General features: G+C 33.7%; 1 protein-coding gene across 2 annotated transcripts in view; it reads left to right on the top strand.

Annotated features, from left to right (window-relative positions):
- The window catches only part of LOC128998575 (forkhead box protein P1), a 57,422-nt gene that overhangs the window by 19,036 nt on the left and 11,517 nt on the right, over positions 1–26,869 (top strand). Inside the window, exons 3-11 of one of the 2 annotated variants that reach the window (XM_054424770.1) lie at positions 5,615–5,891; positions 7,918–8,052; positions 18,785–18,968; positions 19,563–19,743; positions 20,844–21,057; positions 21,760–21,804; positions 22,339–22,415; positions 22,655–22,756; positions 25,023–25,198. In XM_054424770.1, coding sequence (XP_054280745.1) covers positions 5,660–5,891; positions 7,918–8,052; positions 18,785–18,968; positions 19,563–19,743; positions 20,844–21,057; positions 21,760–21,804; positions 22,339–22,415; positions 22,655–22,756; positions 25,023–25,198 — 1,346 coding nt within the window. In that variant the 5' untranslated portion in view covers positions 5,615–5,659. Of the gene's footprint in view, positions 1–5,614; positions 5,892–7,917; positions 8,053–18,784; positions 18,969–19,562; positions 19,744–20,843; positions 21,058–21,759; positions 21,805–22,338; positions 22,416–22,654; positions 22,757–24,560; positions 24,686–25,022; positions 25,199–26,869 lie in introns of both variants that reach the window. The other variant, XM_054424771.1, reaches the window with a different exon arrangement.

The raw sequence follows: 26,869 nt of genomic DNA, 5'->3' as shown, positions 1-26,869 counted from the left end.
AATACTTAATTGTGATACTATGAAGTCCAGCTATGGTATATTAGCCCTCGTGTTCCAAAAACGTTTGAAGTAAAACATAAATGAGTGCAAACAATGAGAGTTTTCTTAAACCACAATCCGATTGGGTTGCACACCTAAGCGAGCCAGATAGATGTGTCAACGCAAATAAATTAAACCACCTAAGATTTATTATGTTTTTTTTACCAAAAGCTATTTATTTTGAAAGCTTTGCATTTCTTTGAGATTTCAAAGAAAACTTTAAGGTAGAAGTGAAGATCGGGTGTGCATGTAGGTGGCCTCACACCACTTCCTTATATCACACACTCTTACTATTTTCTTCGATCGTATGATTACGAATTTAATCTTAGATTAGGATAAAGTTAAAAACCTAGTTTCAAACAAAGATCATGAAATGGACAATTTTGGGGAATATAAAAACTCTACATATACAACTCTACTCTTCATGAGCTAAAACTTTTAGGAAGGAATTTTACTTTGAAATGTACCGTTTACAAATTTAGAAAAGAACATCAGCTTTTAAAGGTATTCAAAACATAAATCCTACAAATTTAACACACATCACTTGTCTTCGAGGCTGTGCCAGTGCAAACTGCTAAAATTGCTTACATACAACACTAGTTCTAATGGAAATTGTGCTTAGTGGAATCAGGCAACTATGAAAACAGCCAAAATAGCCAGTGTTGGAAATTTTAAATAAATTAAATTTTATCCTTACTCGAGCGAGTAAAAAGTCATTATACATTCTTCAAAGCCATATTTATGTCAACTTCACAGATAAACGAAATAAAGTTAATGAAATGTGACGACGAGAGTTAGCTGACCCACAATAAAAAACAATAAAAATTCCACACCTATGAATTTTTGAGCTGAACTATAAAGCCTTAAAAAACCTCCAGTATGAGGAACAATGAAATAGTTTACTCTGACAGATTTTTAATGATATTCCACTGTTACGCCTTTTATTCATCGCATACTATTGTTTTATTATTTTACACCGCTATTTATTTTATTACCTTGCGAGAAAGAATTTATTTGATGGGAAAAATCTCATCAGACAAATTCAAGTTAGTTACCCGGTGTTCCTCAAGGATTTGTCCGTGCTACATCAATGTCCTGCTTGTTTTTATGACAGAAAAACTTTATTTTGACATTATAATTCCATTAAGTATTTCTACTTTATGCAGCCTACTTCCTAATCAAAACAGTCATCCATACCAAAATACTGGTTTTGACTAGAATAATGAATAAAACATCTAAAAAGTCTAAATATTCACAAACTTTCAAATTTTTCACATATCTTTAACATCAACTTGCCATAAAAATGAAATCCTTACCGTCAATATTCTTAACTTTTAACATTGTATGAATTGTTTTGAGAAAATATTATTTTGAGGACTAGTAGAATATTTCTAAAAGAACTAAGTGATTTTTTTTTATTTAAGGTAAACTTGGTAATGTCCATTCGAGCCTTAAACAACAATATGCCCAATCAAGTATTTAACTCATAATAAATTCAATCCCAAATATTAGTCAGGGGAAATAGGCACTCATGACACCCCACAAACAAATAATGTGTTAATAATGTGTGTGTTTGTATAATGTGTTAAATTGTGTATTCTATTTTGTATTTATAATTATGTATGCAGGTTAAGTGTAAGAAAGGGCCATGCGGCCCTAACTTTGGCTGTTGAAATAAAGGGTTTTCATTTCATTTCAATTCATTTCACACATTCGGTTTTTTATCCACCGTATGACATGTTAAAATACCCCCGCCACCGGAAACCTGAAGACTAAGCGATTTCCCATTTACATTATAGGATATTTACTAAACTAATCCTTTGAGCTAGTGAGAGTTTTTTTTTTTTTAATAACAATTTTAATTAATACTTAGGTTTGCTACTTACAGGGAAGATATTTAAGTGTGGTTTATTAAATGGCTTTCAGGCCTATTGAATGAACAAATTTGCCAAATTTGATTAAAACATATATCTAAAGTTGCAAAGTAGAAAATTCTCTATTTTACCTAAACATTAGGCTGACCGTTTTTACCTATCAACACTTCACTGAACTCAATTAGTTATTCTTTTAAACTCTACAAATTGGCTTAGAAAGACATGGCAAAATTTTATTTTTTGAAAGTTAAAATAGTAAAAATACATTTTTATTCCATAAACCCCCAGTCATAAAAACCTCCTCATCACCGTAGTCCAATCATGCTGGTTTGCGAACTCGTTTGAATAAATATAGGTTTACATTGAATAAAGTGATATCAAAATCGTATGTTTTTTACTCGAGTTATCTTGCTTGCAGACACACACATAAATATACATATATATGCATACATATGAATGGTGGTATTGTAGAGAAGCTTTCAAATCACTCGAAATATTAACAGTTTCCAGTACTCCACATTCATGAACTAGACATGTACACAAGCCACCTATATTCCTAGGCATCAGGATTACCACAACAACAATCCACCATACTTGAGATAGGAACAACTTGCCTCCCCGTCCACTATAACACCAAATTCAGTAAGAAACCATTGGCTGAAAAAATCTCAATTCCCTCCTACTGCACATAAAATGGCTTCATGAAAAATTGAAAAAAATGGATTGTCTCGTAAATCAACCAGTCAAGGAGGGTTCAAGCCTAGGTTCATCAACCTATGAAGATGATGGAAAGCCAAAAAACCTAACAATTATTTGAAAAGCAAGAACAACTTAATTGTATGTATTATGACGCTAATGTATATCTAAAAAAAAAATAATAAAGATGTTTGTCTATTGTCTATTTAACGGATGATGATTTTGGCTTCTGGGGACATCAAAACAAATAAGGAAATCGGTCGCTTGTCTAGTTCTTACTATAGGAGCTACGTTAATAGCATATTCCCTTTATGGGATCTTTCCTAAAACTATATCAATGTCTATTTGTATCAATTTTACCAACATAATTATTTGAATTATTTTGGGTTTAGAATTCTACGTTGTTCAGTATACGTGTTTAAGGAAATTAACTTTTATATTACTGTATTCATCTTAATTCAGATTTGATTGTCTTTCGAGATTATTCCAAATCAGTTTTTAGCGTTCGTGGTTTTGATAAATTTTATATTTCAAATTTTTGTTGCAAGAATATTTATGATTCACCATTAGTTAACCTATTTTGTTTTATGTTTACTGCATTTTTCAATCCAGAGAGTGAAAATTTTCCTTTTGTCTAAAATGATACTGGCAGGTAGTTTGTCTCAATTATTATTAAGTTAAAATCGCATGCTAATTCAAAACTATCCACAGAAAAAAACTAGCAACCGATAAAATAGACAAACGTCATGCAAACTAGTGAAGAAGTAAGGTTGCAATAAAAACGTAGACGTTGACGAATCAGCTAAAAGCACCAGCGGAAAGATTATAGTCAAACAAATATGAAGGCTATAGGTGGCTTTACTATACCAGTGTTTAGCCTTAAGAATGTACTCAACGCCGTAAATGTGGGAGTACTTTCATTTAATTACCATACCGATTTATTTCATATTCACCACAACCTTGAAAATGATCCTTTAAACGATATTAATTTAGCCAAAATGAGCTATCCATTTAATAGAATCCTACTAACGGTTGAGGTAACTCTAGGATTTCATCGATCGCATGAAAACATTTGTCTGTTGCCAAATACGGTCATTTATCAACACTTTGTACGGGAGGGAATAGAACTTTGCACGATTGTAATGCTAAATGCCCCCACCGCAGCACACCTGCGGACTAAGCAAATTTCCATTTGCCTGGTTCAATTTTCACTACAATATTTTCTTACAAGTGTCAAGTTTATTTCCTATTTAAACAACATTAGGTCAATTAGTTCTTAGGATTCCTGTTACAGAAGATTAGTTAAATGTTAATAGCTAGTATAACAGAAATAATTTTGCAATATTTGATCAAAATATAACCGTAAACAAGCAAACCACAACAATTTACATACTCTCCATAAAAATAATATGGCAAATTAAAATGTAGGTATTTTTTTACGATTTTATGCGTAACAATTGAGTTTACAGTGACTATTTTATTTGAATTTTAAACTCCACAAAATTGTTCAGAAAGAAATTGCATAAGCTTGTGTTGGTACCAAATTTCATCGATATCGGATGATTTTTACTCGAGTTATCACAAAAAACGGATGGTGTTATTGTCTTCTGCAGCATGAAAATAAAAAAAATTAAATCTCCCCCAGGTCTAAATATTACAATGAAACCTACGGCAATAGCTTATTCTCTACATGGGAAATTCGTTAACTGGCTTTCGAATATGTGTTTTACAAACATTTTGAATTGGGGAACCCGAACCAGCAACTATGTATAGGATTCTAAGACTCCTTGACACAAAATACCCAATAGTTATTAATAAGACCAATATATAAGATTTTATTAATCTTGGGTCAACAAACACATCCTTAACCTTGATTTGGTCCTTTCGTAAAAGACGACTAGCCCAATTAAAATAAATGTTTAAAGAGACAGAATACGTATGCAAGAAAGAAAAAAAATAAAATACATACCAGCATCCCCAACTTTTGTTCTGGGGTTTGCATGGGGTTTGTTCTGCTCTTTGAAAGTACAAATGTTGGATGTAGGAAGTTAAATTGGTGAAATTCATTCACAAAATCACAATCACAATCTTACATTTCTGACATTTATACTGTACCTATACTATTACCATTAGAGAGGAGAAATGTATAGTTCACACAGCTAAGCTTTATAATTGAAACCAAGTAACAGGAATATTTTGTGATGTCAAGGGGCTCATTGAATTTAATGGAAGGATGTGATATATTATTTTTACTTATTACAATTATTTTTACTTTTCTGGGAGGACCAAGAAATTCTCTTCCGCATTTTCGGCCCATAATACTTAAAAAGTCGTTTTACCAAGCAAGAGACAATTACAGTACGAGAATAACCGGACGATATGTCCTGGAATGTGTTTGATTTGTTGAGATTCCCTTCGGCATCTTGACGGAGTTTTTGTGGTCACTTTTGGCAGGGATTCTGTGCTTTCCTAACTTACTTGTGCGTTTCAAGTAGACCACTGCAATGCACTACAGTTAAAAATGTTTTAGATCAACCTGGACAAATTATAGGCATACTTTTTATATAGTTGAATTATAAATGAAATTCATTCAAAGACAATATATGTATACCTACTAATAATGGTACAGATAAGGAAAGCTTTATACTGTAAGGACCTGTGAAAAATATGGTTATTGTCTATAGGAAAAATGTTTTGGTATACAAAGTGGATGAAACTAACTGTATGTAAACTTGTTGTGCCTTATGCTATCTTTTGATGTGAATTGCAGCACTCTCCTCAAGAAATGGGTCGGCTCAGTAAAGATATTAAAAATTTATTCCTTGAGAAACATTCAAGGAAAACTTTATTACGTATGGTTGCCTTTATGTTATAAAAACAAAAGTGGATCATTACTTTAGGTGATCATCTTTATGTATGTCACCTAAACTCACCTAACTTAACCTACTAGTAAAACTTAGTGAGTATATTTGATTTAACGGTGACACCCGAACTGTTGGTTTCAGGTGGAGATACTTCATGGGAATCTGAACATCTCTTCGGAACCAGAGATGCAGCAGTTGCAGGAGAGGCTCCAAATGAATCTGATTCAACAGACTCATCTGGTATCTCAGCAGTCGCCTTCGGACGTGAAGACGTCAGACCTCCATCAGATGGCGTTCCAGCAGCAGCAACTGGTCCATCATCTGCAGATGACCCAGCGCCGATATGTACTACAACACGGGATGAATCTTCCCCCATCAGCACTCCCTCCAGCGCCTCACCAGTCCAAGACCAACAATGGTAAATCCATAGATGGCTAAGAAGGACATTTTACTGTTCAATCATTGAGTTGAGGTTGGGCATTCAAGTGCCTGAATAGAGTTCTGGAAATAATACCATTTCCTCTGAGTTGAATATACTTTTGACTTTTTTATGATGCTTCTACAATGAAATGCAAGTTTGTAAAATTTCACTACAATTCGTATTTTACATGGTTTTACATCCCATCTTCATTTTCTTTAACAAATGGTTATTTTATCCTGAGGTTAAATAACGCTTATAACGCTTTTAATTGCAAAAATTCATAATACATTGCCAGATTATAGTTATTCACCGGCTGAATATAAGAGGAAAGGTAAATGTATTGTATCAAAGATTTGAATCAAAACTTCGTGCAAAGCTATGTTTGTATCATTCAATTAGTTGTGTTAAATATATGAAGTATATTAATTGAAAATAAGAAATAATGTAAATGGTATGGTTAAACAAACTCACAGAAAACAATTAGTATCTGTAACGGTATATGTTTCAATGAAAAGAAAAATTTAATTTTATATTTGACGCGAGTAAAATGCATGACACAAGCACTTTGGGAGAGCGATCCTCTTTAAAAATCATTGTCGTTAACAACGGCACTCAAATGAAAAGGGTACCGTTAACAAAGCTAAACATTCATCGATGAGTATTTGTCGATTGATAAACAAAAACACGACTTTGTTTATTAGGTCTCTCGGAGAATAAACAGCATCGTAAAATAACTGCCTGGAAACCGTCCCTCGGGGCTTACCCCTCCCCTCCCCACCCCATCAAAGCCTCGCTCCCCCTACTTTCGCCGGATCAGTAATTTATGTAGCAGTTATAATGCTGGTCCAATATAATTTCTGTAGAGGTTGTGGAAATTCTGGGCAATGTTAACAGGACTTCGAACTATGTAAACAGAAATGCAAACACGTTTCGTCAAACCATGTTAATTTGGTTGTTGTTGTTGACTCTTATATTGTAAAATAGTTTCATGGTAAAACAATTTAGTTTTAAACAAGTCAACCATTTTTTTTCTTAATTGTCCAAATTATTTAAATGTTATTAGTTAGACCAGCTTAATATTTCCATAACCAAAGATATTGGTGAATTTCACTTTGAACAAATTTGTCATTTGAATCGTTATCAAACATTACTTAGACGTTATTATTTCCTTTAATTGCTTTGTTACATTACATGCTTACCAAATTATATAAAAACGGTTTATCATGATAAACATAAATACATAATTTGAGGCTACATTTATGAAAAGTAAACTTTTAAAGAGTTACATCCTTAAAATAAATATATTAAATGGATTTGTGATTACTTGAATCTTAAACATTCCATCCCCATGTTAAAGTTGTCGCCAGGTTTTTGATCAAATTTGTCTTAGTTGATGTGAGCCACCTACAGGTTGCACTGATATAAATTACTGATTTCTGCCAATTACACTATGGTTTTTACCAAGTCAAATGACTTATTATGAGCTATAGCAACTGTTATGACCCAGTAACTATGTCAGTAACAAACAATAAGGTACAAAATAGAGTTTTAGACACTAGAGCAATCTGTGACTGGCTCACACAACTACATTAGTTTTTAATAAAAAAAAAATGGTGACAGCTGATCCATACAGATGGGATATCTTCTTCTGTATCCAATAGTCAATGCTAGAATCCAGCTAATATACAAATTTGTACTCGTTCCAACTAGATAAAAGTTTTACCAGTAAAGAACAAACTGGTGAAAATGTTTCACTCTTTAGAAGTTTGCATGTTAAATTTCTACAGTACCTAAATAAGCAAATAGATTTAAGAAAGGCTATGCAAACTAGGAATCAAAAAATAGTTTTTAATAAACGAGCTTGACTGAAGAAATTACTGATTTTAGTATTAAACTAAACTATACAGGGACACTCGCCCTGCATTCTTATTCACTTGTAGTTCCAATCCCTAAGTGCGTTTCTGTTGATTGATCGAAAGTGAGGGTGTTTACATTTCTAACAACATACCTGTTGTACCACCAGGAGGAGATGTGAACGTAGGGGCTGTTGCACTATGGAACTCTCTCAACCAAGGAAGCACGAGTGCTGGTCAAGAGCAGCCCTCGGACAAACCCCCGGGGCCCCCTGGTACCAGCGCCGATAAGAGCGCCATCAACGGTAAGTTAAAACCTGATTTGCTCTTACAACATAATATGCTGTAACTTACCAAACTTACCATAACCTATGAGTTTTTCCACTACATACGTAAAAGGTTGGGTTTTTCGTCCCACTTTTTAGCGTTGAAAATGAGATTAGAATACGAGCAACAGTTCACTTCATATTCATCGGGCTAAGAGATCTTTTGACTTGGTCTCCTGATTTAATACTTTGGCTACTAACGTAGAATTCGAGCTTGAGTAAATACCAACAGCGTTCAGTATGATTTTGTCACAGCCATACTCTACTACTTAGGCTGTTGTAATTACTAACTAGCTTAGTGGACCTACATTCTATGGGTTTCAGCAGATCCATTGAAATTCAGACAAAATTATTACTTTAAAATAATTTACTGGATAGCGAGTGATACTTCTGTACTTTACTCTTTGTTAAGAATGATTTTTTTCATAAATACTTGTAGTTTTTATGATCTGTGAAGAAATTTCACCTTAATCAATGAGGTTTAGATTCAAATTTCAAAACTTAGCAAAACTACTTAACATATTGTATGTAGGTGTTGGTTTTATGATTACATCATTGTGGGAAGAATAATTCGCTATATCTTCATAGCACAAGCAGTTGCACCCTGAAAGAAGTTTTGGGCAGCTATTATAGATATGTTAATTTACAATTTTTAATATATATAAAGAATTTGACCTCTTAAGATAGAAAAAAATCTATAATAAGGTAATTTTTTTAAAGATAGAATGTGTGATAGTTTTAGTCAATAAAATTAATTAGGGAGATAATAACAAAGATTCCCAATAATTAAAATACTAATATGCAACATTCACAATTAATATTATTAAAACAGTATATAGAACCTTACAAATTGAATGCTTAGTCAGTTGAGGCAGGCAATAAACGTGAAATACTATAAACAATAAAATGCTAATGACTTTGTTAACCAAACGATATAACGAACAAGAGGACTACTACTTGTGGACTCAAAATATATATTTATTTCAAATTTTAACTTTTTGTGAACCTAGCCTTTTCTTGACTTTCAACTTTTAATATTTAAGATACCGTTGTTTTGAAATAAGTAGTTTAATATGAATTTAAGAATAGTACAATCATTGTGATGCTTCCCACTATACAGGGTGGCTGAAAAGTAACTTGCACACCGCCTCAACTTTTCAACCATTTGAGATATTTGAAATCAGTTTGCGGCAACCTTCTTAGATATGAGCATCGATATATATCACAATGAGTACGTATATGTCATGGCCACATCTACGTGACCACAACTACACAAACCCACCCTAATTTTTTTATATGTTTAAGATTTGTTACTTTTAACTTCACTACCTAAAGACAAGTTTAAGTTCTAAGCTTATTGTTATAAGATTAAGGAAGCAAATACTATAGTTTTAACACTGCAGGTCCTAAAACTATTTTGAGTTAATGTAATGACGCCTTTTTAATCTACTTAATCTTACACCAAGTAAAGTATTCTTTGACTAGCTTAAAATGTAAATTCAATTCACAATGTCATTTAATGCACAAACGTAAAAATGTTTGTAACCATCTCATTTCTACCTCCAATTAAAAACAAAATTTAAGGTCGTTGGGTTTGTCTAAGTAAGAAACACGAAGTATTCATATTCATGACTCGAGAGCACACAACGTAACATGTTTACACTGCAAAAAACAGCAGACAGAGAGCATTGTGTAATAAGGTTGTCTGTTTGTGTTGGGCGCTGGACGCTGGATTCCTCTTGTGTTTACTTTCCATTATCTTATCAAGCCTTGTTCTGCCTTTCTTTGCCTCTTCTCCCCCTTTCTACCCACCACTTTTCATATTTGTTTTATGTTGGACTTGATCGTCCCTACGGGTAAAAGGAAAGCGTGGATAAACAGCTGTATATTTACATAAACTGCGAGTTTATATCGCGAAACTAGGCAGTAGACTCTGAGATAGTTCATGAAATACGTTGACATTGTTGAATCGACAGTTGTTTTGTCAGATTTTGTAGCCTAAAGTTAGTAGTTTATGCAACGATCGCGTAAAGATAGTGTTTACAACACGAGTAGAACATTTAAGGTACGATCATTGGCGAGTGCCTTAAACACTTCTACGAGTGTCGTTAACACTATTTACGCGAGTTGCATACACTACTTTACGACAGTTTTTTAATTACAGTACTAACAATCACTACAGTAGACCCCCTCTTTTCCGAACTCCTAGGGACCGAGTCCAGTCCGGATAACGGGTTTTCCGGTTAAGCCGACGTCCCCAAAAACTCATTAAAACGGACCATTTACGGTGATATTCGACTTAAATTTAGGAGAGCATTGTATTTAGACATGTGATTACTGTTCTCAAATCTTTCCTACGAGAACAGTCGTTTCAGTACCGGCCACTTCCTGCCGATCTAGTCCGATTAAACCAATGTGCTGATAAAAATTGTCCGGTTAAAGAGATGTCATTTCCTTCGCGTGTAGTCCGGTTAAACCAATGTCCGGAAAAGAGGGAGTCTACTGTACTCATAACTTCTAGAGAGGTTATGTTTTTGTTTATAACTTTACATTGCTACTGACAATGATGCAACGTACCAATCACTAGTTGCACCATTCGTTAACAATTAAATTGGTAAACAGCTGATTAGCTGAAGTTCGAAGCATTACAATTTTACTTCTTCTTTCTCAATCCTTGAACCTAATTGGTTCATTACCTGCGTTGATGAGTAAAACAATGCTGTCAAGAAAGTAAACAATGCTGTTATGAGAAACTTTTCAATTCTAAGAACTGAACTGAAACGGCTACTTTAAAACACGGTCCTAGGTAAATGAAATATACAACCTCAGTTAATACTCATGTGGTCAAAAATAGAACAGTAGGTACATGTTTAAAGACAACAGTTGCCAAAAACAAAGTAGTTGATGGACGTGACGTGGTGACATGGCATGAACGGTTTTTGAATTGATAACTGAATTATGAACATATTCCAATTACAATAGAATGGAATTACTTATTTAAACAATTGCGTGAATGTCATAAAGGAAGAAAATCAAATCACATGTATATTAAAAACATTTCAACAATTATTAAAATATCCTTTCGCATAAATAATTGACAGTCTATGAGACTAGCTGATAAGACAGGTCAACTTACATTATTAACATTCCAAAGGGTTCCAAAAAAAATTTTGGAAAATATAACTCATAACTCATTTATTGAACCTAAATAACAAATACAAAATTTGTATTGGTCATGTCAATTATTGGCGGTTCTGAAAAATATTGGGAGATGCTGATTTCAGGTGGTAATGTTTCAATTTAGACTGGTGTTTTATACTATTCTATTTATATTTAAAACAATACAAAGTTTTTTCCAAAAAAAGAGGTTAAACAAAAAATACTCCAACCGATTGAGAAGGCAACTACTAACATAACTAAACAGTTTTACCGTTTTTAATTATGAATACCAAATCTGTTAAAAAATTAGTTGTCTTTTCAAGCACTAGTAATTTGTTGCTCAAGCTATTGTTACTAACTAAACTAACGTTTAAATCTCATGGCTAAACTGTTGTAATATACTTAACACTATGCATATATCCAAAAGCGAAAATCTCAAGTTTTATAAATGAGTAAGTAAATCATGTTAACTAGCCCACGCATTGAGCCTAGGGAAGAAATGGCTTCACACTAGGGAGTTATTTTGGTTTGTTAGTATCAAATCAAGTAAGAGAAAAATATTAGGTTATGAATAAAAAATATGTCTTTCTTTAATCAGCCGGTTGAAAAGTTACTTTATGAGGACAATAGTACTCCTTCGCTAAAATCACCGTATTGTAATAAATACCTCGCTACTTAAAAGTTTTGCATCAATACATAACTATTTCTTCCATAAAACTAAAGTTAACTTCAAAACTCTAAAATATAGTTCACTTGAACTTAATTCACATCTAAGTACTGTCCGATGATGATTTTCAAGGATTTTTAACAACAAAACTTAAACACTGACATCATGATTTCAGAACGAACGCTTGAAAGCTTTTTGAACATATATATATTATTCACGTTACTTTTTATGTAATTTTCATAATAGTCAGTGTTGAACTCTACTATAACAGTTTCTATGTATTATTCAGAGGAGGGGTTTAATAGGCACGACCTAAGCATGACATAATGACTCCTCTTAAGAGCCTTTGGTATCCTCTTACAAATAATTGAAAATGATTGAATTCAAAATGCTTTATTTTACAAATACACATTCATCGCATAACAACAAATACACTTAACTAAACAATGGTCTCATCATCATACAATTAAACATATAAAGTATATAGATCCCTAGATCTAGATCCCTTATATTGTTTGTTACCTAGATTGAACGTATCGTTCTGTTCGACATTTTGGTACCAAAGGACTTTAGAAAGGCTTTCTACAAAACTCTTAGAATCGGTCCAGAATTCGGGAAGGCTTTCTATCTGCAATATTAACATGTGTTTGAGTCCGATTAGCAAGGTCAGAAATCTGTTTATATTTTTTTATATTTTTGAGTAACCTGCCTCTCTTTTTAGCAAATACATCAACGTTATCTTTTGGATCTGAAAAAAATAAAAATATTCTAACAAAAATTCCTTGTGATGAGATAAACAGCTGATCATCTGAGATTTTTACCACAATGCTACTAGGTTAGTTTAAAAATGGTTTCAAGATGTTTCCCGATTTAAATATAAAACTTTAGTTTATTCTTGATTGGTAAAAGTAAACGTTAATCATATTACTACCTGTAGGTCGATATCGCTTTGTTTAGCACCTGTCTCTGGCTAAAATCTTCATTTCTCAATGGATAGATTTCCATATAAATGGTATATAAGTATTTGATTTTTTTTACGTTCACGTTCGTTAAATGTGTACTCTTAATACTGTAGATTTGCCTGTATTTAAAGATTTAACCAATTGCCCTTTTATGTGCCCTTTTATGTCCCTATGTGTTTCCATAAAAAATCAGTCCAAGCCTTTGAATATAAATACTCTAAATACACACTAAACATTTTTTTATGCATTTTTGACCACTATAAAAGCGTAATTCGTTGCTTCATTTTGGCTTGAGAAAGAACACGGTCAAAAGAATGATCATTCGAGTTTAATTGAGTTTCAGCGGATACCAATATTAATACATTTTTACAATTTATAACATAAAATAACACGTTTTTGGCATTTTATAATATAACTCAAATAATCAATATATGTGTGAGGAATGATCGATTAATATCAATTTAAATATACTGGTACAATATAACAGCCCGATATGAATGTGTGTTATACATCTGGAGACATTAAAAAATAATTAAATAAAATTAAAAAATAAAGATGGTAAGATAAATTAAAAACCATGAGCAATTACAAATAATTTCAAAGCGAGTTATGTTTCACAAAGGAACAATCGTAAGGCGTGTGAACGAATGTGGGTAAAGAAGGGATATTCTAGAAGGGAGTCACCCTTAGTACCGGTAATCAATATGAACGAAAACACCGAAACATTGTTATAAGGCAGGGTTCTTTTGTACCGCGCAAGAGAAACTTAATTTAATTATATACCTAGTCATTTAATTCCACCAAATCATTGTAACGCATTTAAATATACTGTTTCAGTAGTGCCCACCAAATATTATAAATAATACATTTTTTTTATTTAAATAAAATAAAAACAAGCCAGTAGAAAAATAAATACGTAATAATACGTGTCGTAGCCGCAGCAAGTAGTAATCCAACCTTAAAACAACACTGAATAACAAAATATACATTTTTTTATTCGACAAAAAGGCTGCGGTCGATTGTGAATATTTTATTTCGATTGTCTGTAAAGGTAAGTATTGGCGTCGACGCTTCGGAAGAAAGTTTATAGTTATTTAAGATTCAAAGATGCAAGCCGAACCTGCTAAGGGCGCCCTGCTCGCCCCTCCAGTCAGTATTGAGCAATCCCCTCTCCCACACCGTCGTTGCTAACTCCACCCCTTACTACCCACCTAACAATATGAGGGGCAATCAAGCTATGCTAAGAAAACGACAGCATTTCTGGCTACCACCCTTTCCCTGAGAGCCATCTAATGCACTGATACTGTACTGTACTGTCAACAAGCTACCTGATGCTTTTACAACAGACTGTAAACACAAGCCACGTAGGCATATTCTTGTTTGAACATCCTCCGCGTCTTTAGGCGTTTATTAACGGCATAAACACATTTCCCCCCAATTTTTTTTATGTTTAAGAAGTGTTTTATTTACCGCATGGTATTAAACCCTCACAGAATTTAGAGTCAAGTGCAAATTTATTTAATTTTTAACGCAATTTTGTTGTAAGTATTTGTTGTCTGTTTATCTATAAAACCATGGAGTGGGTTATCCGTCAATAAACAATAGAGCATAAAGATCAAATTGTTGATCCAAGCAAAGTCAACATAGAGTGGGTGCAAAATGACGGCGACGGCACTCGGCAAACGGTGGTAGTTTTTGCTGGATTATGCTTTAGCTTTGAAAATTACTAACACAAATCTGACTCATGTTGAGCCACCGATAGAGTGCGCTGGTGTAAATTAATTATTTCTGTATAGTGAGCCAATGTTAAAAACACTTAACTGAAAGGACAAATTATTGTAAATTGTAGCATCATTTGAACATTTAATTCATATTGTTGATGTTGTGTGTTAACTGGCATAAATCAGATGAAATAGAATGTTGGCATCAGCATACCAAGCGTCTTGGTTCTTATACCTCTACTTAAAAGTTTATTGATATAGCTTCAAGAAACGTTAGTGTTTTTTTAGGGGATTAATTAGTACCCCTTGTGGTTGATGTAAAGTTGGTTGTAACGTTGGCTCTGGTAAGCCAGGTCATTTAGTGTAGGCTAACTTACTACAACTTAATGGGAAGTATACACATTGAACAACAATAGGGCGAGCACCATCCCCTGCGGCAAGTCTTGCAAACCGTCCCAGATTCAGATATACTTTTATCATTCTACTTTATAGCATTGAATTAAGAATACTCAACAAGAAGGGCAAGATATGATGCAAAGCTTCCCTAAGAAAACTGTCCTTCGTGCTGTCTCGTAAACTACTGTCATAATGAATGTTGTATCGTAAACTACTGTCATAATGAATGTTGTAGAGGTTTTTCTCAATGAGAGATATTAAAGATCTGAACTGATGGCAGCAGTTCGCGTCTTGGAATGATCTATCTTTCTAGACTGGAATGAGTAATTCAAGTAGGATTGAGGATATAGAGGAATTTCATGTAAATTAACCTCTTAAACAGCTTGTAGGTAACGTATCGGAAAAGAGCTATCGAACGATTTTCTCAGGAAGGTGGGATTATTTTCTGCACTTCAAAATGGCTACTATCTTGAATGTTTGAACTATGTTTTAAACACTGTTCGAAGCCAATTTTATACCAACAAGTTTGATTCAGTATGTATCAATCCTGCTGCTTTCTCATTAGGTATAATTGTGTTGATATAGCCTGATTCGTAACAGAAACTATTTGGTTCCATGTTGCAAAAGGAGTGTCAAATATAGGTTTATGATGTGAAATAAATGGCAAAGCCAGTCGGTGGCTCAGTCGGGTAGAGCGGCGGAGTGTGATACCAAGACAACGTTGTCTTGAGTTCACATTCCAATACCTCCACTCAAATTTATCACTACAATTAATTTCTTTGCTGTACTGGCTAACCCCTTGATTGCTAAACGTGATACGTTTCACACACATGCTTTTGAGATAGATTTGGGTGAGCAAATAATGGTTAAGAGAGGTCCCCAACCTCTAAAAAATTAGTTTATAGACAACTCACTTGTTAATAGAATAACGACCAAGAATTAAAAGCGATGGAGATGGAAAGTATGAGGGTCTTTAGTCTTTGGCGTTTTATATTTAGGAAGCTGTTTTAGGTTTAGCTAATAGAATCATGTGATTTTTACCATCGAACGAGTAGGTACTCTATTTATTTACGACGGCTATTAAAATCGCCAATACATAAATACTACTACTACTTGTGCAGTAGACCCCGGATTTATTGATGTCCTGTCTATCTTATGTCCTGAAATGTTTTTAAGTAAGATTAACATCCATTTTTGTTTACGTCATTGTAGTAAAGAATTAAAATATACTATTTTAAATGTTTGTGTATTTTCTCATCGGCGTGTAACTATTACAATATGTACGGTAGGAAAATAATCAGACGGTAAGCAATGTTTTTTTTTCTTCTGTATACTGATGTCATCTACCGTATGTCTAATATTGTCATTGTAGGCAGCATGATTAATTTATCAGGTATATTTAGTTAAATTATTTTTCAACACACGGTACATTTATAAAACTGGTAGATTAAAAGTAAATAAAGAAAAACTGTCCTAAACATTATATATAATTTGTAAACTTTGCGGCGTCCTAGCTGAGCGACGAAAAATCGGTCGGTCGTCCGTGCGAGTGAGTCTAGTCTGACGACGGTATTGAGTGTCCACACTCGGCCGTGCAGTCGTCGCAGCGACTAATGACTAGTTCCTCTCCATTCTACCATTGTTAACGTTATTGGTCGAGAAAAGACGTAAGCTCATGCTGCTGGACAGTTCTTCTATAATCTATGCTTACCTTAATAAGAAATAGTTGGACCACAGGAATGCTACATGGGAACAATGGTCGAATGGAGAGAAACTTTTGTCAGTCGCTGCGACCTGCAAGCAAGGCTCGTGTGGACACTCAATTCAGTCGTCAGACAAAATTCGCTCGCAAGGACGACCGACCGATTTTTCATCGCTCAGCTAGGACGGGGCCTAGTTCAACAGCAATATTTGTTGTTTATGTGTCAGTTCTACTCCTAGCAACGGGTAGTTTCGCTTATGTATACACCATTTTTCGTTTTAGCGAATTTCCCATATAGGGAATAAGCTATTACCGTAGTACTCATGGTAAGACCTGGACCCGGGACCGATTTTTTTTTCGTTTAGAGGTCCCTAGAGGCCAAAAACACCATCCGTTCAAATTCATATATATAAATATATATATTTATATATATATATATTTATATATGTGTCCGTTAGCGCGATAACTCGAGCAAAAGCGATCCGATTTTGATGAAATTTGGTACAAACGTGTAAACCTACGTTTATTCGAACGAGTTCGCGAACCAGCATGATCGGACCATGGGAACGGGGGTTTACGGGGGGTTTTATGGGGTAAAAATGGGTTTTCCCCACTTTTGACTCAAAAAACATAAAATTTTGCAATTTCTTTCCAAACTATTTTGTAGAGCTTAAAAAAACAAATAATTTAGTATATTGAAGCGTTATTATGCGCCTAATGGTTACGGAGTAAATTCCAAAAATTTTAAATTTAAAATTCCTATGTTATTCTTATGGAGAATAAGTAAACTGTTGTAGTTTGCTTGTTTAAGAACATATTTTTATCAAATTTGGAAAATGTTTTTATTTCTTACTAACTATTAACATTTACAAAAAAACAGTTTTACCCTCCCTGATGCAGCAAACCTAAGTACTTGTTAAACTAATTCTATTTAAATAGGGAATAAATGTTATATTTTTAAGTAGACATTTCAGTGTAAATCCAATCAGTCAAATGGAAATTCGCTTAGTCTGCAGGTTTGCTGCGGCGGGGGTATTTAGGTCTACATTAATCTTTTCAAGAACTGCCATTCCATTTTTGTCACAAGTGAAAGTTGATTGATAAGTACGCTATATTATTAACTTTTGGTTTTAATTAAATAAATAACAAAATTAAATGACACTATTAAAACATCATTGTCGATAAGATAATGGAAATTAAACACAAGAGGAATCCAGCGTCCAGCGCCCAACACAGACAACCTTATTACACAATGCTCTCTGTCTGCTGTTTTTGCAGTGTAAACATGTTACGTTGTGTGCTCTCGAGTCATGAATATGAATACTTCGTGTTTCTTACTTATATTTAGAATGTTCATCTCACGATGGCCTACGTAGTAATTACTGTTCAAAATTATTAAGCGACTTACACTTGGTCAATCTCCTAATGAAGCAGGACGTATACCGTATTTCGATCTCGTGCAGAGTAACACCAAGACGACTGTACGTTTATGACGTGTGTGCTTGTCTCCTTTTATGTGTCTTTTATGAGTCCTAGACTGGCTCATCTTATACTTACATATGCCTATTTTTTGTAGAGTAAGCATACAAATATTTTTTTAAATATAATTTAAAACCCTCACCTGCAAATGTGTCACTTGAAATTTGAATTAGCCCTGTAGAGGAGTCTTGACTAGGTATGTTTCAACAACATCTACAGACCATGAATGTATGTTAGGTCTTGCAGCTCAAGACGTAATTGATAGTTGACTTAAGCACTAAGCAACACTTAAAAATAATAACCAGTTAATTTGTTTTTCTAGTGCTAAAAGTAACATTTTTATGTCCCATATTCTTCATAACGCTTATTTTGGTTATCAAATAATGTATATACAGTAGGGATGAAAACGTTCTATTGAGGTGAAAAAGTTCTGAGGAAAAAAGATTTCTTGGTAAAACAAATTTCAGCAACAACACACACTGGAACTTTGTTATTATTTCGTTGGGTTGTAACCATATCGTGATGTTTATGACCTCATATTTACCCTATCTAAAATCATCCTGTTTGGGAATGTAGGGATGTAAACTAACTTGACATTTATTTAGATGGCTGATGTATTGCACAGGGCTCCTTGCATCAATGGGTATCTCAAGGCGTGAATGCCTGAACGGAGGCAGCTCGGGAACCCAAGAGGAGGCCAGTGAAGGAGAGCCCCCGCCTGGTACCAAAGTCCATCTGCTCTTCGGCCACGGCATCTGTAAGTGGCCTGGGTGTGAAGCAGTCTGCGAAGACATACAGGCATTTTTCAAGTAAGTTTTCCTGTATTGAAGTATCTCTCCAAAATATTTGAAGAGGAACATCTATCAGAATCTTGTGGTGAAATGACTGATAAAAAGCTCCAGATTGTTTGAAGTTTCAGATGTTTTCCCTTTCCACTGCATTAAAATAATTCCATATTTTGTACAATGTTGTTCATCGTTGTATAGCTATAGCCTAGAAGCATCTGTTTAAAAAAAAAGGGAGAAATAAGCCAATTGAGGTTTCTCTAGCTTGACATTACGGGTTTTTGGTCAATAATTGCAACTCATGGACTTTTTCAGCTGGTGTCATTAGAATTAGTTTTGAGAATCGACAGCTAGAGGTTGCTGCCAGACATTTTTCCTTTACTTTAAAGAGACACCCTTAGTCACTCAACGCTGACGTTATTTCTCGTCTTAAACCAGACGTAGGTGCGAAATGTCTGGCAGGTGGCAGTGATCTCCAACCAACAACTCGGTTGATACAGAAAATCACTAGAGATTCTTGATAACAATGCTCATGTTTGACAATGTTTTCTCAAATTGATTCAATTCTAATTTGAAGCTTTCATAAAGACTCCTTGTGGCATATATTCCATGTTACAGACATCTACACAAGGAGCACAGTCTAGATGATCGGTCGACAGCGCAGGCCCGAGTGCAGATGCAGGTGGTCTCTCAGCTGAAACTGCAGTTGCAGAAGGAGCGAGACAGACTGCAGGCGATGATGTTACATCTGCACATGTCCAAACAGCAGGGAGGAGAACAGGATAGAGAGGCCTCTAATGTAAGAAAACAAATTCGTTTCATACCCAAAAAGTTTTCTCATTCAGTCAATTGTGTCCTCTGATGTCAGAATAGTAAGAGTCGGTTGTATTGCTTGATGTTTTGGATGGTCATCTACTGCCGTCATTATCCTCCCACAAGGATTTCTGGAGTAGGATAGCTTAATATGTAGCTATTTTTGAAAACAAAAGCAAAGAATACTCCAAATTAATCATAATTGTTCATACAAAGTAATAGACTTTGGCAGTTTTTTGTAAAGGTGACAGAGTAGGCATCTGGTTAAAAACTAGCATAAAAATACAAAAGCATTAGAACCTCTCTGGTTACACAGACATTCAGTTACATTTTATTTCAAGTGTGTTGTGTAGTATATCTAACAAAGGATAAAGATGTTAAAGAATATATTTTAAAATAGGATTTGCATGGAAGTTCTTTGCTCTAAAGTAAGTGAATTGCTTGAAAGTACATAAAAGAAAACCATCTACTGTATATCTGTTTATTATTATACATAAGACTATATTAATGAGAGAAAAATGATTTACTTGATAAGTAAAGATTTTAATATAATTTAAAGAAAATTCTATTTGAGTGATATTTTTCATCACAATTATTAGTAAAAGACAAGTTTTGACATTGTATCAGGATCTAGAATCTGATCTAGTTCTTAGGTGAGAAAGAACCCAAAACATAAAGATTAGAAAACAAACTCTGCCAAAACTGGAAAATTACAAAGGAACCGACATAAAGTACTGAATAATAATGAACTAAACTTTGAGATCCCAGATCCCAAGGCATTTTGAAAACTTTTTTCAACTATTTAGGATGGAAAATGTTTGCAATATCAAATAACATAAATTTACAATTATCAAATATAAGCATTAAACAAAGAATTTATAGGAAACTATTGCGATGGATTTTGATATAGTCAACTAATCTTCGAGATTACGAATGATGTGTAAACTTGTTGATGGGGAATATCCACAATAATCCCTCAAATTATATACACTTGCCATCGCCAAAAGAAACTTCAAACACATAATGGGTAGGAAATGTTTGCAATGGTTTCTAGAAATGTTGTAATATTCCCTTTCTACCCCACAGAGCAGCCTGTGCTTACCAAAGATGAGTCCATCACAACCCTACATCAGTAGTCAGCCTCAGCCCTGTCTGCCAGCCACAGTACCTCCAGTATCTCTGTCTTCTCTCGTGTCTACAGTACATTCCTCCATCAACCCTCTGCGACCAACAACTCCGAGTCTCATGTCTCCCTCCAAACGAAGGATCTATGAAAAATCTGCGCTTTCGCTATCAGGAGGTGTGTTCATGCAACATTCAGTCTTGGCTTATTTACCATAAATGTTAACATAATGTGATGTGAGTCAGTGGCTCAGCGGTTGTGCAATGGACTAGAAGTTCAAGGCAGTGATGTTGTGGGTCTTATTGCCTGCTATAAAGTTTTATCAGCACAGTTCACTCTTTTACAGTAGCGCCCCTTACTTTGTTTGATGCGATTCACGCAAATCAAGATCCATGTGACAGGCAAATGTAAGGTAAATAGAAGTCACCAACCTCATTCATTAAAAAAAATACAAAAAAACAGGTGATTTATGATGCGGTTTACAGTATGTATATGAGTACAAATATTTTTCTCCTCTTACCACCGCATGGAAATGATTACATTGCCACACCTGTAAACAGTTCGTAGAATACCTCATTTCCGCTTGCTAAATCATTATATCGGCTGATTTCATTGTTGGTGTTCCTAAAAAACATTAACATTAGGTAAGCAACATAACATAATTTAAAAAAAAAATGCTAAATGAAATTTTTTATACAACTAAAAAGTTAATCTGTGTGTAATACTTTTTTGGAGGTGCTTCATAATATCATGAAAAAATTAACTAGAGTTTGCTGTATATTCACCAAATTATGATTTTACCTGGAAAGGTATTACTAGGCTTAGTACTAGTGTGAATGGCGTAACTGCAATACACCAATGATTCCTTTGTGCTCACAGGGTTACCATATATGCTTGAGAGAGCAGGTCTAGACGTTCAACAAGGTATGTTCTATTCATACCATTATTTAATCTATGGTGAAAATCATTAATTTATCAAAAGATATTAAGGGCTACTATAACTATCTGTGTCTTTCAAACTTCATATAATCAGACATTCATACTTAGTATTCACAAATTATACATTTCAGGAAGTAAGCTAAACCCTAGGATTACACAGTACATATACGCTTACATTATTATAGAAATTGGTTATAGGAATTTAATTGACAATGAATATTTTATTAACACTTTTGCGACGGATGATTTACTCAGATAAATTCATATTTGGATATTAAGAATTCTTTGATTGTTTCATACCTTTGCGGGAAGTAAAAGATTGACACATTTTAATTAGGTGACCATCTACTAATACTTAAAAAATCCTAATTTTTGAATGAGCTCTAAAAAATGTTTACGGAAAAATAACTTTTTACATTATGTAACTAAAACTAATATTTTGCAATAAGTTTATTTAATAGGTTTAATTTTTTAACTATTGAATTAGTTGCCATTGTTAGTTTTAATTACATTTTCCAGAAATACAAAGAAATCGAGAGTTCTATAAGAATGCCGATGTCAGGCCACCATTCACATACGCTTCTTTGATCAGACAGGTAAGTGAATCACATTCTACAATGCATGGATCTAATCGTTGCATCAAACTCTGCTTTTAATATTTCACCATAAAAAGAGTTGTTGGATTTAAAACTTCAATACATCAAATAAAGTGTAAAATTTGTATAAAATACCTAATGTCTATTAATTTGCAATGTTTAGTTTTCTAGAGTTTCACTTAGCTTAAACCATTGTTTTATGATTATAAGTCAATACATCAGTTTTAATTTGTGTGCAGTCTATTATTGAATCTCCAGATAAACAACTAACACTGAATGAGATCTACAATTGGTTCCAAAATACGTTTTGCTACTTCAGAAGAAATGCAGCAACATGGAAGGTATGTGTCGTTTAAATAAATATTTGATAAGTTGCAACTAACATACATTGACAGTTTGTTTGATTTTTTACTATTTATAACAAGGGGGAAAATAATTTACTACATAGTGTCTTTTTAGTTATATAAAATAAAGACTTTTTTTAAAAACTGCACTAAATTGATTCAACTTACAGATGGTGCACGTAAACCTAAAACTGGGTGTTCTCGTTTTATCGTGTAATGATCCATATACACTTTAAGAGTTACTCAAGTGTAAACAAACTTAGCCCAAAGCATCAGGGTTTGTGGAAATTTAATTAGGAAAAGTATTACCACAGCTCACTACAAAATATGGTTAAGTGGAAATATTCTCTTCTCTTCCTCTCAATTCCTACTTTGTATTAGCTGTTCAAACAGAATGGCTTATTTTTGCTCAATCTCTAAGTATGTCTTAAAACACTTAATTTGTTTATTCATTCATAATTGTAATGATCTATTGTATTGTATGATCTATTCAAATGCTTCTTTAGTTCAGCCACATAGTCTGAAATATTAGTTCCAACAACATAAATTATTGATTGTACTCCTTTAATGTAACAATGGCTAAATGTATTTTAACAATTTGATAATATGTATCATATTTTATTTGAATCGATATAAAAGATAGTAGAACCCAGCTTAGCTTGAACCTGAGTTGACCAAAATGCTTGGGAAGAAACACTAGCTAGCAAGGCATGATTGATGATGGCCATTTCATTATCTGACTTTAAAGAATTGGGATCAAAAAATGTAAAATGAAAATAATTTCCTTAAAGAATATGGAAACAACATTGGTATTTGAAGGTTAACCTTCAAATACCAAAAACTGATTACCTGGAAACTTGGATATCTCAAACCCTCTCCTCCATATTCTGGTTAAGGCTTTATTATACACCTTTTACTTTGCAAACTACTCCTGTTACAAAAACTTGTGAGCCAATACAGTATATCCAATATAAAACAAGACCTTATGAACAGAGTAAGCAATAACTCATTTAAACCACTAACTATAGATACACTCTGTACTGTATGCAAACAGCACCCAATTCAAAAACCCTTAAGATTTTATGAATTAAACAAGGTCTTCCTACATTTAACTACTTTATTATGGTCTCTTACAATATTTCAAAAACTATAATACTAATTTGTGCATTTAAAAAAGTCACACTACATTTTTTAAATATATAAACTAAACAAATTGACCATAAGTAAAGATTATAGTACTGTACGAAGGAAAATATTAAAAATCTGATTATACATGTATTAAAAGACAACTAATTAAACTAAAGAAATTTGTGCCTTTTAAGTTTTTAATGAGTTTTATGGTTATTAGTATTTATTTGTATATAAATTTTTAACAAATGTACCTCAATATTTTTTGCAATTACATGAGTATTTTATTATGATAAGTAAGTCTATTCATGTTTAAAAGTTCATGAAAATCTTTGTATATCATGTGAAACAATTTGGTATATCATTATTTTTTCTTATACATGTTAGATTAATGGGTGTTATTTGTAATTATCACCACAAATCATAAAATATCCTGTATTAATTTTCTTTTTTTAAAATAGGCTACTATGCATTCACTTAATGTTTTATGCAAAATTGTGTCATGAGTGGCCTCTAATTTACTTAAATTTACTTTAATTAGTTTCAGTTACATAAAATTTTGCTTTAAAATCTTTCATTTTTGGTATAGGACAGGCTATTAATGTTTGACAACGGTGCAGGCCCAAGGCCCATGTTGAGTGTGTGATGAAGTGACAATGTGTATGTTGTATAGAACGCAGTACGCCACAACCTCTCCCTCCATAAATGTTTCATGCGGGTGGAGAATGTCAAGGGAGCCGTCTGGACGGTGGATGAGATGGAGTTTTACAAGCGACGGCCGCAACGGTGCCTCATCGGGTACGTCAACCGGACAAAGCGGTTGTGACTCCTGTAGCTCCTTTTAGCAAGCATTTCGGTTCGAATTCTAAACCTTTTAATCTTTTTCACCTCTCTTTTTAATCGTTTGTGTTTTTCTTCCTTCGCTTTTCTTTGTACATACCGCGCATTGTAAGTCAGGTCAAGGAATGGGCGCCAGAGGACTCCGAAAGCAGGTACATTCGAACCGAACATGTGTTGTTTATAAGGCAGTTACTAGGAGTCCGTCTTTTTACTTTTCTCTCTCTTTCTCTTTCTATCTCTTTCTTAACTTTGTCTTTCACACTTTTTTCTCTGTGTTGATGGTCTGTGTATACAGAACGCCATCCGCACCAATCTCTCTCTACACAAGTGTTTTGTCCGCTATGAAGATGACTTTGGATCATTTTGGATGGTGGACGACGCTGAGTATGTCAAGAGGCGACACTTATCACGCGGCCGTCCGCGGAAATATGACCCCCTTCCATCACCCACTCTACCTTACCTCCCCATACAGTAAGCACTCTTGCCACGCAACATGTTGTTTAGGCTGGCCACGCTTGTCTGTGTGTCTGTTCTGCTAGTCGCTCGCTCGCTGCTCTTTATTGTGCTTGAGTCCGTTTTACGCTTAATGGCACTATATTTTTCGTCAAATAGTATACATTCCTCTCGGAGACCTGGGATCGCTTCTACATCATAAAATTAAGGTTTTTATGGACTATATTGTAAGCGTATTATTTCATATCCGTTTCCTTCCAAAACTCAAAGCAGTCAAATCCATAAGGAATTTGCAATTAGCTTATCCAAAGTTGACAAACAAATTTTATACAGTTATTAAATATTGGAAACTAAACTTAACTCTACTTTCTATGAATTTTTTACAGACTCATATCAGTCATTTGGCCAGTTACTGTATATTATTGCCGTTTTCTTGACCTCTCCTTATTTTACATCCGCTGCTCTATGTACAGTCCTATACACAGTTCTTTATTCTGTATGAAAATACCACCAAGCTGGAGGTAAGGCTAGAATAGATGTTCTCTGAACACAGCCACAAGTGATAATACTGATGTCTCTAACATGTGATGTTAGGGTATTTTTTCATTCATGATTTCAACTAATGTAAGTAACGTTTAAAAAAATAACACTATTCAAAACTATATAGAGCTACATATAGCGTCTTAACATAATAAACAAACACAGACAAACAAAACGGTTTACACAGTTTAGATTTTAAACTGCATTAAATCCGGTTGCTTAAAATATTAGCTTGGCATATACTGTACCCAGTTGGTTGAGTTTGCAGAGAAGTATAAATCTTTGATAAATAGAAAACGAAAGACTAAATGTATAACTAGTTCGAACAAAAGAATGTTTAAGATAAACAATACAGTAAAAGAGACATCTGGCTTAGCTATGTTTTCCATTAAAAAACCCAATGATCTTACTTTAACACTCATAGTAAATTTTAACAATTATTTTATTGCTGGCACAAACAACTAAAACTGCAACAATTAGCTGTGAAAAACAGTTAAGTAACCTACATTTTGTGTCAAAAAAGGCGACTGATTTTCTATAGCTCCTTATTGAAAATGCAGAATACAGAAGTGAGGATAAAGAGTAAAAAAAAAAACAAACACAACTTCAGTAGGGAAGGTTACTGAAGACATTTTCAATGCATCAATTTATACCTTTTTTATATACTTTGTAGTTCATAAGACTTAATTGGGAAACAGCTATTTTTTCTCAGTTTAACTTGTAAATAAAATTTAAAAAAATATTCCTACCATGAGTGACTAAACAGAACACGGCCATTTACTTCAATAGAGACCATCTACTACATTTAAAACATATCAGGTGACGTATCATGTTTATAGCATGATATCTTTCCAGAGCCTTTTTTGTGATTTAAGTATCTTATTTATTCTATCAGTGTAGACATAGATCTTGTATTTTTGGCTAATTTCAATGTTATATTTTAATGACTGTTTTGAGGATGATTAGGCACGTTCGCCAATATAATTGTTTCAAGATTTTTGGCATGATTTACTTTAGCATAATAATAATTGGGATGGTCAATTATATGGCTTGCTGCACAACTTTCTTGTTCATAAAGGCTTTTGGAGTTTATTGAATATTGTCTCAAGGCATATGGGTATGTGGCTGTTTAACTCAAAAGAAGAGGAA

The sequence above is a fragment of the Macrosteles quadrilineatus genome, unplaced genomic scaffold (assembly GCF_028750875.1).
Source record: "Macrosteles quadrilineatus isolate MER2022 unplaced genomic scaffold, UCM_ALF_1.0 Scaffold_7__1_contigs__length_78375512, whole genome shotgun sequence".
NCBI lineage: Eukaryota > Metazoa > Arthropoda > Insecta > Hemiptera > Cicadellidae > Macrosteles > Macrosteles quadrilineatus.
The sequence above is the reverse complement of the archived record's forward strand: the minus strand, read 5'-3'. Positions and strand labels throughout refer to the sequence as shown.